This window comes from Leucopleurus acutus (genome assembly GCF_964270905.1).
Source record: "Leucopleurus acutus genome assembly, chromosome: 6".
Classification (NCBI taxonomy): Eukaryota; Metazoa; Chordata; class Mammalia; order Artiodactyla; family Delphinidae; genus Leucopleurus; species Leucopleurus acutus.
This window is the reverse complement of record NC_139149.1, coordinates 463,959-481,748: the sequence shown is the minus strand read 5'-3', so window position 1 is coordinate 481,748 and position 17,790 is coordinate 463,959. Positions and strand designations below refer to the sequence as shown.

At 38.7% G+C, this 17,790-nt stretch overlaps 1 protein-coding gene across 1 annotated transcript in view; it reads right to left on the bottom strand.

The window, feature by feature from the left end:
• Nucleotides 1–17,790, bottom strand: part of PTPN4 (protein tyrosine phosphatase non-receptor type 4) — a 180,181-nt gene that overhangs the window by 50,777 nt on the left and 111,614 nt on the right. Inside the window, exons 11-13 of the mRNA XM_082841828.1 lie at nucleotides 17,113–17,176; nucleotides 13,142–13,314; nucleotides 3,565–3,633 (exon numbers count right to left, since the gene is read on the bottom strand). Coding sequence (XP_082697954.1) covers nucleotides 3,565–3,633; nucleotides 13,142–13,314; nucleotides 17,113–17,176 — 306 coding nt within the window. The remainder of the gene's footprint in view (nucleotides 1–3,564; nucleotides 3,634–13,141; nucleotides 13,315–17,112; nucleotides 17,177–17,790) is intronic.

Below are 17,790 nucleotides of genomic sequence, written 5' to 3'. Positions count from 1 at the left end.
CTTTGTACAGGTCCTTAATACTTTCAAACTGGAAACAAGAGTATCTATGAGGGCTTCCCTGGTGCGCAGTGGTTGGGAGTCCGCCTGCCGATGCAGGGGACGCGGGTTCGTGCCCCGGTCTGGGAAGATCCCACATGCCGCGGAGCGGCTGGGCCCGTGAGCCATGGCCGCTGAGCCTGCGCGTCCGGAGCCTGTGCTCCGCAACGGGAGAGGCCACAACAGTGAGAGGCCCGCGTACAGCAAAAAAAAAAAAAAAAAAAAAAAAAAGTATGACTGTGGAAAGGAAGAATTTGAGTAATTTCAGTAGCTGTATCTATTGGGGCAGACATCTCTGTGTTTTTACTTTCTTTCTTTCTCCCTTCTGAAATAACCAAGCCACTAATATGACACCAAGATTTATATTTAATAGAGAAATTAACAATATTTCCCCTCAATAAATCTAAAAATAAAGCCAAAATAAATCAATTTCAAAACTTTTTTGAACAAATGCTGAAATGAATTACATCATGTAAATTCAAGTTAAACTTATCACAGCAAAATGCTATATGCCCTGACCAGTGAAATCTTTCCTACATCAAGGCACATTTTTCATTGACAATTTTCTGATTGGAGAGATCATTCATAGACAAATCAGGATGAGGGTAAGCCAGGAATGAAGGGGAAAAAAAAAAAAAACCCAAGTAAATTTTATTATTCAAACACATAAAAAATCATGTTCTAATGATTTTTTTGTTTCAAATGTCCTTACTCCAAGGAACTTGTAATATTATTTGTTTTTTATTTTTACAAGCATTCCAGGCACAGTGCTGGCACAGCCTCAGCCCCAGAAATGACTCTGACTGTGCACGCGGCCCGGTGGCAGGACGAAGGGAAGGATCTTGCAATTAAATCTACAGCTCAGGATAAAAGGACTTAAGTGTTTAAGATTTACTGACATGAACGACTGCAAATTTTTCAACATCGAAGAAAATTCCTATAATATGCTAAGTGATAAAAACAAGCAACAAAAAGTATGAAACAATGTTTAAAACAAATAAAATATAGACATACATATCAATATCTCTGTGAGTATATACATGGCAAAATCTTGAATAGTAAATACAAAACAATTTTAAATGATTGTGTTGGGGGTCACGATTTCTCTTTTTTCTTTTTTTTTTTTTGCGGTACATGGGCCTCTCACTGTTGTGGCCTCTCCCGTTGCGGAGCACAGGCTCCGCGGCCATGGCTCACGAGCCCAGCCGCTCCGCGGCATGTGGGATCTTCCCGGACCAGGGCTCGAACCCGTGTCCCCTGCATCGGCAGGCGGACTCTCAACCACTGCGCCACCAGGGAAGCCCTACGATTTTTCTTTATGTTATTTGGCATTGTTGGAGCTTTAAAAAAAAATGAGCCATCACTTGTGGAGTAGAGAAAGCAATAAAGCAGTTTCTGCTTTTGGAGGAAAGAAAAAAACAGCAGCTTTTTACCCTAGAAACACAAAGCAGGAGGTCTTTCGGACAAAGACTAAGAGCAAAATTAAAGTCAAAAGCAAAATTCTCCACTTCTCGTTTATTAAAACTCTCAGGCCTCCACTGGCAGCAGACTCTAAGCTCATGACCTCTTTAAGGACTCACCCTCTCTAAGCTATTTTCACTGAAAATACACTGCTTCATTTAAAAAACATCTACCATACCCCACTCATTAGAGAACTGTGGCTACTGTGGTGAATTAAGACAGACAAACTCCCGTCCTCCTAGAGCTGACATCCTACCTAGTGAAGGAGACAGACAATAAACGGTATCATCTTTCACATCTGAGACAGGGAAGGAGTCAAGCTTCTCACGCAGAACAGCAAAAACTACCGCACAGAGGTTAAAAGTGTGGGTAAGAACCTGGGATGCCTGGTTAGAATCTTGCTGCATCCCTCGCTCTCCGTACAATCTCAGGTAAATTATTCAGACTCGCTCAGTTTTCTCATCTGTAATGGATTTATTACCTCACTGAGTTTGGGGGTTGTGAGTTAATATACAAAAACTGCCTGGCACAGGTAAGTACAAAATAAGCATTAGCCATTATGAGATTAACTGGTCACCCTCTTCCACTCACATCCCCACAGAGTGATTCTATCCCAGCAGCCAGGCTAATCTCCCACCCTCCCCCATCTTTTTATTTTGGAACATTTCAAATATAAACAGAAGTAGAAAGAAGAGTTTGATAAACCCTGTGTACTCAGGCCCCAGGTTCAACAGCATCATCATGAGAATCCTGTTTCACCTCGCCCCCCAATTATTCTGAAGCAAATCCCAGAAACCATACGATACTTGTAGATACTTCAGTTTATCACTCTAAAGCACAAGAACTCTACCACATTTTAAAAATGCAAGTCAGTTTATATCCCTCCCATGCCCCCAGTCCCCCTGGCCTCCATTTACAATCCTAAGTCCTCACTGTTCCCAGCACAGGGCCACACAGACTCCGGCCGCTGCCTGCCTGTCTAGCCATCTCCTGGACCACTGCCATGCGCACCCTGCCCACTACTGGCTCCGGCCCAGGGCCTTCCCTGCCTCAGCCCTCACTATATGAGGCGCCTGCTCCACCAATCAGAGTGCAGGCTCCATGAGACTGAGAGGGGTTACTTGTTCTTCACTGTGTTCCCAAGGCCTGAAACAATGCTCGGCACGGTAGGTCTTCAGTAAAGATCAGCTGCCACCAATCTGGCCACTCTCCCTCGTCAGAGCTCTTGGCTGAGTTTTCAATCATCTATTGGACAATCTGGTTAGATCGTTGCCCAGGCATCTCAAACTAGACCTGTGCCAATTTAACGTCTTCTATTACGAGTCTGTTCTCTCCTGTAGCCCCTGTCCATTTTATGTCACTCCAAGGTGACAAGTCTCTCCAGACACTCCTGTCTCTCACACACCTCCACCAACGGGTCAACAACTTGTGCCTGCTCCACCCGCAAAATAAGCTCTTCAAATTTGTTCCCTAGTAACCAGTTCACTGTCAATGTTTTAGTTCAGACCTTTGTTATTTTCATTTGGATTACTGCAATAACCTAACCGGTCTCTGGGTACCCAGCCTTACTTCTAATTCATTCTCTATACTTGCTTATAAAACTATTTTCTAAACCATATATCTGATCATGTCATCTCACTTGTTGAAAAGCAAACTGGTTATTAACAGATCTTTAAAAATGAAGATAACAAAATAGCACCCAAATAAAAAGCAACTTATTTCTTAACAATATGATTTAAAGAAAGAAGAAATGGGCTGGATAACATATGAGATGAGTCACTATGTTTCTCAAAAATGTTAACAAAAGGGAAACAAGCCTTCCAACAAAATGTTATATTAATAATATAATACTTGATTCTGCCTAGTCAGGGTTACAATCCTTGGTCCACTAAAAAAACCTGATTGAGTAAACTAGACAAACTATTTCATTATTCGCTCAACATAATTTATCATTTAATTAAAGAAGGAATCATGTGATAATTCTGTAATCATATTTGGAAAAAGAGTTTTTAGCAATTGTAACCTTGCTTTAAAAAAAATTCAGACACTGAATTAGAAGTGGCTTACCTTGCAAACACCCTGTCTTTATTTGCCTTTTCTTTGCCATATTGAACTGACTGGACTTCAGTTCTCCCACTGAAATAGATAAATATGTACAATAAGAAAACCTTAAAGAGAACTACAAGATAAAATGACAACACACAGCATGACTATACTACAATTACATGAGACAAGATATTTCTAGCAGAGAAAAGGGAGCAGAGGGTAAGAAGGAAAGAATGGACTATATTCCACTTCTGCCTGGATGGATGAAGCTTAATTACAGTTCTTCCATTAATGAACAAGGATGTGTTCCAAAGACGCTTTGTTTTCAGATACTCCTTTGTTTGGGAGTGAGTATGAAAGAAGTAATTCTGTCTGAGAGGAATTCCTCCTCTGCTATGCCCTGGAAAGGCACTCCCTCTAGACTCAGAAACAGGTTGCGCTGTCCCAGCTCATCTAAGCCCTGCCCTCCTGCCACGTCTGCGGTTTGGCTAGTGTCTTTACTACTCCTTCAACAAGGGCCTGACACATTGGGGGAGATCTCGAAGAACTGCTCTTTCCCTGAGCAAGCTTTTCCTCCTCACCTACTGATAACGATCACAGACACATCCTCAAATCCCTCCACGTCCAGATACAGGCAACTCCAGATATTTTTATATAAGAAGGAATGAAGGTCAGAATATGGTTAAGAGTCGGGCATTACAGGGGGTTATCTTGAAGCTGATTTGTCTCCCAAGCACACCGTTTATGCCTGGGAACTGAGCTTCCTCTGTGGTACTCCAATGTGTTGAGAGCAAATTTGTAAATGAAAACTTGGTTCTCAGAGAATCTGTTACTTGACACATCACATTATTTGAGTGAATGAACACAAATGTTTAGAATATCAAATATAACCATTTACATAGATGGAAATTTAATATATATAAAAGCATACAAATATAGGTTTCCAAAGCTAATAAGCAAGCAATTTTAAGATCATCTTCTATGGACAAGTATAGATAAATGTGAATAGAATGGCACATCTGTTCAAGTTTTAATGCAAAGTCAGAAACATTGTCACGATTTTAAAGTTTAGATAAGTTGATGTTTCTTAATATATTTCCTCTAAGAAGGATGAGCTACACTTGCAATTGTGAACAAGGTAACAGATTTAGGTTCACCACTGCTTTGTACTTCCACATTAGAACAAGGACTGTAATCCCCTGGACATTTTGGAACAGAGATAACAAGGGGGTGTGTGTGCGAGGAGGCTGGTAAAGGAAGTATTAAATCCCCTGATATTCAAAATTCCATCTCTCAGTCTTCGTGAGAGATGACAAGAGTGCTAATATTCCCAACCATTGCTGATAATGAGGGGGAAAAGCATTTATCCAATGTGTATCCATTAGGGATAGGACTGTATCCAGATAAACATGTCATGCTGCCATTCCTACATCGCTCACAAGATTATTAATCATTTTGGTGATTAAAAAGTATTCTGGATACGGTTTTGAAGTTCTTAAGGACTATAAACAGAAAGCCTAGCTTTCACAACTACGGACATCTACGGCTTGCTTATACACACGAATTTAACGTCACGTTAACCGAGCTGCCCAGGCCTCAGTCCTGTCCTGCTCTGTCTGCCACGCCCCGCATCTGGGAGGCTCCCCTGCAGGCTGGCTTTCTGTCAGTTCTGCCTTTTTTCTGGTGGGAGATCAGAAAGCGGAGCAAGTCAGAAGCAGGTGACCGTCAGATGCTGGCAGCCGCTGTAACAGCAGCAGGGACAGGGCACAGAAAGAAACAGAACCCCGCAGATGATGCCACCCCTGATTAAAGCAGCACCGTCCTGGAGATCCAGAATCGACGGCAGCAGCTCACCAGTGCGGCAGCAGGTCTCAGCTTGTGGGCTCCAGCCCAGAGTGACACAAGCTTCTGACCCTCAGGCATTACCCATTCTTCCTGCTGCTTCTCCAAACCCCCTCCCTTTTGTTTTCCCAGCCTTTCTAACACCTGTGTTAGAAACCAACTGCCTCAATTAAATTGCTTTTATTTGAAAAATCAAAAGAGCTTCCTGTTTCCCGGGCTGATAGAGTAATTTTCCAGGAAAGAGGATTCAAATGGGACATTATTACTCAAAAGGCTGAATGAACAAGTTGAATTTCATAATAAAAATATAAAGATTAAATTCAAATATGAGGGGAAAATGAAGTGTTTATATGTCATATTATCCGTATTATTCTACAGGGTTTAGTATAATTAGAACAAAATGTAAAACTGTAACATAATCTAAGAACACTAAATTCTGACAGCAAGATACTTATCTTAAGAACAGTGAGAATATACCAACTGGTGAAAGCATGCAGGCTTCTTGTAAGTAATTCAAGCAATATCGAAAAGCATAACAAAAAAAGTAAACAGATTTAGCCACAGCCATACCCCTAAGAAATAATCTCCATTATGAGCAGGGAAAAATCATTCTGAAACTCTATACATACATAGAAAAGGCTACAAATATGGATATAATTCTATTACAATGTGATTATGCTATATATGCCACAATGAAAATACTAAATGGATTTCTCTTGAATTAAAGGAAAGAAAAAGGCTACCATTCATTTACAAAAGAAGAAGGAGGAGAAGAATAAAAAGGTCAGGGAAGGGCTTCCCTGGTGGCGCAGTGGTTGGGAGTCCGCCTGCCGATGCAGGGGACACAGGTTCGTGCCCCAGTCCAGGAAGATCCCACATGCCGCGGAGCGGCTGGGCCCGTGAGCCATGGCCGCTGAGCCTGCGCATCCGGAGCCTGTGCTCCGCAAAGGGAGAGGCCACAACAGTGAGAGGCCCGCGTACCACAAAAAAAAAAAAAAAAAAAAAAAAGGTCAGGGAAAATCTTAAAAGCTTAGTGTATTATATTCATATTTAATTTTTGTTAATATGGATTCACATAGTTCACTAGTCCCTGCTTCCTCTTGCTTTCTTATATTATTACTTTTACTTTGCCCAAGTTTATAACATTTTAATACTATTCTGTAGTTATAATTCTCATAGTTGTCAAGGATTCGTTCCATATTTAAAGAATTTAATCTTTATTCTGACTTCTTTCACCAAGATGCTTCTTGAGTCATTTTGAATTCTCTCTTAGATGGCTTAACTTTACCATTAAATTTTTTTTCAAAATAGGCTCAGAGATGTTATATTCCCTGAGGTTTTGTGTATTTGATACTGTCTAGCTATTGACTCTACACTTGAACGGGAACCTGGTTCAGTATTTTTCGGTCACTTGTTTCCTTTAAGACTTGACAGGCAAAGGGTGGCCCATAAGCTACATACAAACCTGAAGAAAGGTTTTATTTAGCATTCACAGTGTTTAAAAATATTTAATCCCAAATATTTAATCTAACAAGACTGATAAGGGAAAAAGAGAGAAGACACAAATTACCAATATCAAGAATGAGAGAAATGACCTTACTAGATTCTAGAGATATTGAAAATATAATAGGGTAATATTACAACCTTTTTGCCAAAATATTCAAGAACTTAGACAAAATAGATAAATTCCTTGAAAACCATGATCAAAGTCCACCCAGGAAGAAAGAGAAAACCTGAACTGCTTCATTGGTATTAAAGAATCTGAATGTGCTGTTCAAAAGCCTCCTATAAATAACGCTTCTGCCTTAGAAAAGAACAGAACTGGAAAATTCTAGCAAACATTTTAAAAGGAAATAATATTACTAGAGAAACTCTTCTAGAAAACTGAAAATGAGGAAATACTTCCCAACTCATTCAATGAGGCCAAAATGATCCTGACACCAAACCTGATAATGACATTACAAAAGAAAACTAAAGAGAAATATCCTTCACAAACATAAATGCAAAAATTCTAAACAAAATGTAAGCAAATTAAACAAAATAATATATAAAAAGGATAACAGATCATAACCAAGTGGGGTTTCTCTCAGGAATGTACGGCTGCTTTACCATTTGAAAGTCAATCAATATAATTCATCAAATAAACAACTAAAAAGAAAACTCATATGATCATTGTGATAGCTGCAGGAAAAGCACTTGACAAAAACCAATAACCAATCCTAATGAAAACTTCCCACAAATGCGAAACAGAGGAACTGCCTCAACATGCATGATATAGGGCATGTGTGAAAGCTCACAACCAACATCACACTTAATAGTGAAATACTGAGTGGCTTCCCCTAAGATAAGGAACAAGACAAGGATATCTGCTCTCATCGCTTCTACTCAACACTATACTGGCAATTCTAGCTGGGGCAACAAGTAAGGAAAAAGGAATAAAAAGGATCAGAATAGAAAGGAAAAATTAAAACCGTTTTTGGCCTCTAGGAAGAAAATCTTTCGGCAACTATAAAAAAAAGCTCCTAAAATAAATGAGGTAAAAGCGAAGTTTAACAAAACAAGATCAACATAAAAAAATCAATTGCGGGCTTCCCTGGCGGCGCAGTGGTTGAGGGTCCGCCTGCCGATGCAGGGGACACGGGTTCGTACCCCGGTCCGGGAAGATCCCACGTGCCGCGGAGCGGCTGGGCCCGTGAGCCATGGCCGCTGAGCCTGCGCGTCCGGAGCCTGTGCTCCGCAACGGGAGAGGCCACAAGAGTGAGAGGCCCGTGTACCGCAAAAAAGAAAAAGAAAAAAAAAATCAATTGCATTTCTAATTAACTGTGATGAACAATCTGAAATTAAAATATAATAAGACAATTTATAATAGCATCAAAAACATGAAATAATTAAGGATACATTTGGAAAAGATGTGAAAGGGTATATGCTGAAAACTACTGCTGAGAGAAAATTTAAGTAAATAAAAAGATATACCATGTTTCACGAGTCATAAAACTCAATATTTTTTCTATTGGAGTATAATTGCTTTACAATGTTGTGTTAGTTTCTGCTGTACAATGAAGTGAATCAGCTATGTGTATACACATATCCCCTCCCTCTTGGACCTCCCTTCCACCCCACCCCACATCCTGCCCATGTAGCTCGTCACCGAGCACCGAGCTGAGCCCCCTGTGCTATACAGCAGCTTCCCACTAGCTAGCTATTTTACGCATGGCAGTGTATATATGTCTACCCTAATCTCCCAATTCGTCCCACCCTCCCCTTCCCCCGTGTCCACACGTCGGTTTCTATTTCTACATCTCTATTCCTGTCCTGAAAACAGGTTCATCTGTTACCATTTTTCTATATTCCACACATATGCGTTAATATACAATATTTGTTTTTCTCTCTCTGGCTTACTTCACTCTGTATGACAGACTCTAGGTCCATCCACATCTCTACAAATGACCCAATCTCCTTCCTTTTTATGGCTAATATTCCATTGCATATATGTACCACATCTTCCTTTTCCATTCATCTGTCATTGGACATTTAGGTTGTTTCCATGTCCTGGCTATTGTAAATAGTGCTGCAATGAACACTGGGGTACATGTATCTTTTTGAATTATGGTTTTCTCAGGCTATATGCCCAGGAGTGGGATTGCTGAGTCATATGGTAGTTCTATTTTTAGTTTGGTTTTTTTTTTTTAATAAGTACATCCATACATTTTTTGAAGATATGATTATTTATTTTTGGCTGCACTGGGTCTTCGTTGCTGCACATGGGTTTTCTCTAGTGGTAGTGAGCAGGAGCTACTCTTCATACGGTGCGCATGGGTTTCTCATTGAGCTGGCCTCTCTTGTTGCAGAGCATGGGCTCTAGGCACAAGGGCTTCAGTAGCTGTGGCTCGCGGGCTCCAGAGCACAGGTTCAGTAGTTGTGGTGTACGGGCTTAGCTGCTCTGTGGCACGTGGGATCTTCCCGGACCAGGGATTGAACCTGTGCCCCCTGCATTGGCAGGCGATTCTTAACCACTGCACTACCAGGGGAGTCCCAATTTTTAGTTTTTTAAGGAACCTCCATACTGTTCTCCACAGTGGCTACATCAATTCACATTCCCACCAACAGTTCAAGAGGGTTCCCTTTTCTCCACACCTTCTCCAGCATTTCTTGTTTGTAGATTTTTTGATGATGGCCATTCTGCCCAGTGTGAGATGATACCTCGTTGTAGTTTTGATTTGCATTTCTCTAATAATTAGTGATGTTGAGCATCTTTTCATGTGCCTCCTGGCCATCTGTATGTCTTCTTTGGTAAAATACCTGTTTATGTCTTCCGCCCATTTTTTGATTCAGTTGTTTTTTTGATATTGCACTCCATGAGCTGTTTGTGTATTTTGGAGATTAATCCTTTGTCTGTTGCTTCGTTTGCAAATATTTTCTCCCATTCTGAGTGTTGTCTTTTTGTCTTGTTTACGGTTTCCTTTGCTGTGTAAAAGCTTTTAAGTTTAATTAGATCCCATTTGTTTATTTTTGTTTTTATTTTCATTACTCTAGGAGGTGGGTCAGAGAAGATCTTGCTGTGGTTTATGTCAAAGAGCGTTTTTCCTACGTTTTAGCTCCGTTTTTCTTTCTCAAGATTGCTCTGGCTATTCGGGGTCTTTTGTGTTTCCATACAAAGCATAACATTTTTGGTTCTAATTCTGTGAAGAATGCCATTGGTAATATGATAGGGATTGCACTGAATCTGTAGATTGCTTTGGGTAGTAGAGTTATTTTCACAATGTTGACTCTTCCAATCCAAGAACATGGTACATTTCTCCATCTGTTTATGTCATCCTTGATTTCTTTCATCGGTGTCTTATATAGTTTTCTGCATACAGGTCTTTTGTCTCCCTAGGTAGGTTTATTCCTAGGCATTTTACTCTTTTTGTTGCGAAGGTAAATAGGGTTGTTTCCTTAATTTCTGTTTCTGATCTTTCATTGTCAGTGTATAGGAATGCAAGAGATTTCTGTGCATTAATTTTGTATCCTGCAACCCTACGAAATCCACTGCTTAGCTCTAGTAGAGAAAACTCAATATTTTTAAGATGCCAGTTCTCCTGAAACTGATCTATAGTTTCAGCACAATTCCAGTTAGAATCCCAGAAGTCTTTCTTGTAGAAACTGATCAGCTAATTCTAAAATTCAGATGAAACTGCAATGGGCCTAGAACATTCAAAACAACTTCTAAAAAGAACAAAGTTGGAAGACTAATACTACTGGACTTAAGACTTACTATTAAAAAGTCCAGAAATAAGTCCACCCAAATGTGGACTACTGATTTCTAGCAAAGGTGTAAAGGCAATGCTGCGGAGAAAGAATAATCTTTTCAACAAAAAATGCTAGAACAACTGGATATCCATATGTAAAAAGACAAACGTCAATCCATACTTCACACCATATGCAAAAATTACTTTCAAATCGATCATAGACCTAAATGTAAGGGTTAAAACTGTAAAACTCTTAGAAGAAAACAGAAATAAATCTTTGTGACCCTGGGTTAGGCAAAGATTCCTTAGATATGACACCAAAAGAAAGATCCATGAAAGAAGAAAAAACTGGTAAATTGAACTTATCAAAATTACATGCTCTTCAGAAAACTAGTCAAATGAAAAGATACCAGGAGGCAGTGGTAAGAATCTGGTGGAATTAGAACTCTCATACACTGATGGTGGGCATGTAAAAAGATTAACACGTGCTTTGGAAAAACGACCAGCAGATTCTTGCAAGGTTAAACATACATCTACCATAAGATCCGGTGATTCCACTCCTAGGTATTTAACCAAGGGAACTTAAGCAAATGTCCATACAAACCCTTCCACATCAATGTTCACAGCAGCTTTATTTGTAATAGCCCAAGTCCGGAAGCAAGCCAAACAGAGAAACAACCCACTTGATATCCATAATTCAGTGAATGGATAAACAAAATGTGTCATATCTACACAATGGAATACTACCCTACAATAAAAAGAAATGAACCATCAATCCCGGCAACAACAAAATATATGTTTTCAATTTATATAAAACCCTAGAAAATGCAAACCAATTTATAGAAACAGAAAGCGGGCCAGCGGATACGTGGGGACAAAGAGAGGAGAGAGAAAAGGGGTTTCAGAGGGGTAAGAGGAAAATTCCGGGGTGGATATGCTTGCTATCTTAATTGTGGTAATGGGTTCATGGATGTATATACATCCCCAAACATGACATTTTAAACTTTAAATACGGTAAATTATTCTGTCAATTATATCTTAATAAAACTGTTTTAAAAATGTAAAATCTGCCAGTACTAGGTCCATATTCCCCCAAGGGCAATAACAGCCTGAACGGCAAGTGTTGCTGCCCTCAACCAGTATTTTCTTTTTTAATTAGATAGTTCTTGAGCTTTTTTTTTTTTAAAGAATTATTTAATTTACTGTTTAGCGCTTCAACTTCCATGATGAGAAATTTCCCTTCTTTTTTGTTTTGTTCTGGCTTTTTTTGGCTGCAACATGCGGCATGAAGGACCCTAGTTCCCTGACCAGGGATCGAACCCATGCCCCCTGCAGTGGAAGTGCAGAGCCTTAACCACTGGACCGCTGGGCAAGTCCCTTGAGCTAGTTTCTTTTTGTTAATATCAGGTAGAAATTTCATCCTGTTTCAGGGATGATTTTCTCCCAAACAGGTTTCTTCAAATGTCTTTGGTATCTGTAGTCATCGTGACTAGATTTTGTTTTCTGTGGTATAGTTTGGGGAAATTACTTGATTTTTTTTTTTTTTTCATCTGAGACTGGTTTAAATTATGGTTAAAGGCTGGTTACTACATTCTATTAATTTCTTTGTTGCCTAAGTGAAGTGGTGTGTGTATACTGACGTGTATGTCATATTTTCAAGGTCAGAGGGAAGAAACAGTTCTGCTAAAGTTAAGTGTAGTTCTTGTATGACAACCCCGGTGGTCGTTTAGGTAAGGAATTGAGTTTATTGAAGGAATACCAGTATGGTCTGCACTGTTCTCTCACTGGAGATTTCTTCTGTACCTGCTAAGATTTAGTACCAATAGATAAGACTTTTAGATTTTTCCTTGACTCTCACTACCGATGTCATACTCATTCCCTAAACCTAATTACCTTTAAATTTACAGGTACCAACACCTTACTTTCCCAGTACTGCTTTTAGGATGGTGACAGGGGAGCCAATCATGACATCAAGCCACTTAAGAATCTGCTGTGCCTTTTTTATGGTTACAATTTCCTTAATTCTAGTTAAGTGCTGATACTGAATTTTGGGGCTACTTTTATTTGGAAGGAGGGTGTTTTTAATGGTATATCCTGTACGACGCTTTATGCTGTTGTGTTTTATTTTCTGATTACAAATGGGGCATTTACAAATGCTTGAGGTTTACAATACAAATCTTTTCTGGGCCACATCTAAATATTTTCTTCACGAGAAAGTCATCTTACAAATATTTAACAAAGACAATGGAAATTATAGCAGGAGTAGATTGCAACTAATTAAATACAGTTGATTTACTTTAGGAAATAACGACCTGGAATACAGGTAATGGAACAGGTTTCTCAAGTCTGGCTTTATAATGAGAACCTACAGAACTTTCTGCTGATTAGACAAAGCGGCCAAACTCCGCGAAGACTTTGACTTAGTAGGCGCGCATGAGTAACAGATTCTATGGTTCAGTAAACTAGACTTTTCTTTAAAAGGAGGAAAAAATCCAACACTGAAGTATCAAAGCATAAGCAATACTTACCAATACCGGAATTTTGAACCTAATGTAAAATAATGTGCAAAAAAATTCTTTTGAGGTGGAAGTGGTCTGTCCAAACGGAAGAATGTGTGATGTTCTACACATGCTTTCCACAAGTTTTTACATGCTCTGTAATTCACCATGTTAAATCCCAATAATGTTTCTCTAGATTCATGCTGTAATAAATGACAAAATGCAGAGAATATCATGAGAATGTCAGGATCTAATGTTCCATTTAATTTATTTTTTACAGGTAAATACTCTACCTTTACAAACACTAACCCTTCCTGTGTCTTTTTTGCTTATCCCATAAAAAAGCAGTAAAATTAATGGAAAGGTTTGCAAAATGTGGACCTCATTTGGTAATATTACAACTCATAGGAACTGTTATTTTAGAACACAGTTAGAAGCAAATTTAAAACTTGATATGTATCTATTTTCAAAACTTAGTAGCTATAATTATTTCAAAATACAATCCTGGCCCACAAATTAAACTTTAAGATACATCAACAGACCTTTCAACAATATCTCTAAACTTATAAGTCTGTCTAGATTGTAAATAAGTAAATAAAAACATTCAGCACTTCTGAACACTATTTTGAAATTCTTATTTTAAAATAAGTAGCAACAGGGACTTCCCTGGTAGCGCAGTGGTTAAGAATCAGCCTGCCAATGAAGGGGACACGGGTTTGAGCCCTGGTCCGGGAAGATCCCACATGCCGTGGAGCAACTAAACCCGTGCGCCCCAACTACTGAACCTGCGCTCTAGAGCCTGCAAGCCACAACTACTGAGCCCGCGTGCCACATTTACTGAAGCCCACGTGCCTAGAGCCCGTGCTCTGCAACAAGAGGCCACCGCAATGAGAAGCCCATGCACCGCAGGGAAGAGAAGCCCCCGCTTGCTGCAACTAGAGAAAGCCCACACGCAGCAACGAAGACCCAACACAGCCAAAAATTAATTAAAAAGTTAAAATAAGCAGCAACAGAAGCATTTCTTTAATTTTTCTTTAAAAATTTGGCACAAATTGCTATTTAAATAAATGGTTTCACTGAACTATCTATAGCAAGGCATACATGTCATAGGTGTACAGCTATGATTTTCACACAGTGACTGCAACCAGGTCCAGAAATGGACCGTTAAGCAGCGCCTCCGAGCGCCTTGTCTTCCCGTCTCTACCACATAACCTCTACACGTGCCCACCTTCTGCCTTTTATGCCCACAGGTTAATACCACATAACCTCTACACGTGCCCACCTTCTGCCTTTTATGCCCACAGGTTAATACCACATAACCTCTACACGTGCCCACCTTCTGCCTTTTATGCCCACAGGTTAATACCACATAACCTCTACACGTGTGCCCACCTTCTGCCTTTTATGCCCACAGGTTATCATGCTTGTTTCTCAACTTTACATACACGGACTCATACATGTATGTCTTTAGGTCTGACTTCTTTTGTTCAATATTATGTTTCTATATTCCTCCATGTAATTGTGAAGCAGTAATTGACTCACTTCATTCTACACACTATTCTCTCATGGGAACAGACCACAGTTTATTAACCTGTTTACCGTTGACAGACATTTAACGTTTCTAGTTTGGTGATGTGAAAATGTTGTTCCTGTGTGTATTCCTGTATTTTGTCAGATGCGCGTAGGTGCGAATTTCTGTTGCTGGGCCATAGATGCCATGCGCTCACCTCTGGTCGGCGCCGCCCAGCCGTTGCCAAAATGATCAGCCTGACAGGCACCCCCTCTACCAGCAGCGCACGCTCTTTACACTCCCCGGTCACTGGCTCCCCATCTTTTTGCTCCACTATTCTGGTGGTTGCGTGAAATTATCACATTTTGGTTATAATCTGTATTTCTCTGATGCTTAATTGAGTTTCAACAGCTTTTCATGTTACTAGCCATGGGGATAGTCTCAGTTCTGGAGTGTCTGTTCAAGTCACTAGCGTACTTCTGGGTTGGGCTGGATACACAACCAAGGACATAGATGGTGTGCGTGTATCATACACATATTCTGTGCTATCTGACTTTCTTAATCATGTCTTTTGACGAACATAGTTCTTAATTTTAACCAGTTCTAGTTACTGGTCTTCTCCTTTAATGTTAGTTTCCCTTCTATGTCCTATTAAAGCAATCTTTGCCTATCAAAAGGTCATGAAGATACCTTCTATGACTAAAATACAGTAAAATGCCCATGTATAAATATTAAGCTGTGATATTAGAAGATGATATGCTTAAAATATCACTTCTTGATCACCAGAGAATTCTTAATTCTGTGTAACAGTTGCTTTGCATGCATTAACACTCCCTCAGAGAATGGTTGTGAGGATTAAATGATATGAAGACGGTTGATACGTTACCAGGCACACAGTAAGACTTTAAGAAATGTTAGATACTATATTATTAGTATTACTAACAACAATAGCACTATAATGGGGAGCAAATTGGAAAAGTTGACTTAAACACCGCCTCCTACCAATATAATTATCAAAGTAAAATGTTTGTTCTCTAGTTTCCAGGTATGATTTATTATATTTTATTCCTCTAAACATTTATTGAAACATGTACAAGAATGTTCATTAACAGCATTAATCATAACAGTCACAACGTGGAAATGGCAAAACTGTCCACTAACATAGCAAGAATGAATAACTAATGTATGGTATATTCATTCAGTAGAATTCCACAGCAAGGGAGCAAACTATCGCTAGGTGTAACAACACGAATGAATCTCACAATGTTAAGGGAAAGAAGGCAGATAAAAATGAAAACGTTCTGTATGATTTTAGATTTTAAAATTCAAAACTAAGCAAACTAATCCACGATGATACAAATGAGAATAATATTTACCTTTTGGGAGAGTTAATGACTGCTAGTGGGCGTCAACTCCATTAGTAATAATACCAGCTGCCAGGGTGGTAGTAATGTTCTACATAATAACATTGTATATTATATACTTATCAAGCACTATACTTAATTTCTGTTGGTTTTATTTCAATAAAAACTCTCCTGAAATAAAACGTCTATGTTTTGTGAGTATAATGATGAATCATAGTCAGTAGATCAATATCCTCTATAAAATACATTTGATTCAAATATATTTTAAGGCTTTGAATACATTTTATTTTATTATTTATTTATTATGTATTTTTGATGTGGACCATTTTTTTTTAAGTCTTTATTGAACTTGTTATAATATTGCTTCTACTTTATGTTTTGGTTTTTTGGCCTCGAGGCATGTGGGATCTTAGCTCCCCGACCAGGGATCGACCCCGCATTCCCTGCACTGGAAGGCGAAGTCTTAACCACTGGACCGCCAGGGAAGTCCCTGAATACATTTTATACACATATACACATATACACATCCTGAAATGTGCATTAATTTGTCAAGACTTCTAGTAATGTCAGTCAAAGGATAAGGTTAATTTAATTTGATGAAATAGATAAAATCATTTATAAGATGAAATTCTTTCCAACACTGTACTTTCTGTGATAATGTGTTGTATTTAATACACAAAAAGGACATCAGTCCAACAAAGGGAGGAAATGTACTACACGTTCATTAACTAGGAACAAAACTAAACGCTCAGAATCCCCCAAATGAAATGTACTCCTATGTGAAAGGAAGTGCTGTAGATTTAGTTTAAAAAAAGAAAGAAAGAAAGAAAAAGGACATATAAATCAAATGCTCAGTTACTGACCTCATGAGTGGACCCTGGGGACGACAATGAACATCACAATTGAGACCAGTTTCTAAGTTCAAGAGATAGCAGAACAGATATCTAGAATAACTTCTGATCAGAACCACAGAAACACTAGGGATATACTTTGTCATAAAATGTGAATTACTTAACTGAGTAGGCAGTTATTAACAGTATTAACACATTTACTTGCACTAAAAGTTCTGTAATGAATGACGACTTATTTCTTAAAGGACTTAAGTTATGTTAATAAGATCAACTCACCAATTCTTTTCTCAGTTGAATAAAAAACTGTTTGCACTTAAAAGAAATTTTTACAATCTTCAACCTGGATAAAAAGAGAATGAATTGGAGTATTTAAAATATTGAACAAAGATAAAAATATTAATCTAAAAAATTAAAAAATAATCTTTTAACTGTATGTTTAGTAATGTCTAAATATTTAATTATATATACATATATAAAGTACATAAAGAATCTATTAAAGTTTTTGGTGCTTCGTGAAAAAATAATTAGAATTTATATGCTCAACTGAGCTCAGTTTTATCAGAACATTTTGCTGTAAACTATACATTTCCCAATTTTGTGTCTAAAGAAATACATAAAAACACATATCACAAGTTAAAATTTTAAGAATACCAATAATATAGTTATTTACTCTTTAAAACTGCAAGTAGTTTTCTGCACGTTAAGAGCTTGGAAATCACCAATCCATCCTGGCAACAAGTAAAAAGCTCAACAGATTGAAAAATCCACAACTCTTCTTAAATACACAAGGAAGGGAAGAGCACAGGGCAAACCGCTACCCCCAAGATTTGAGAGACCAACAGCTGAGTACAGGGAATCAGAGCTTCCCAGAGAAGATTCAGGAGCAGAAACTGCCAGAGGAAGCAGTGCCAGGGTAGGAAAATCTGAACTGTATTTTATGAGTTGTGGAAGGCT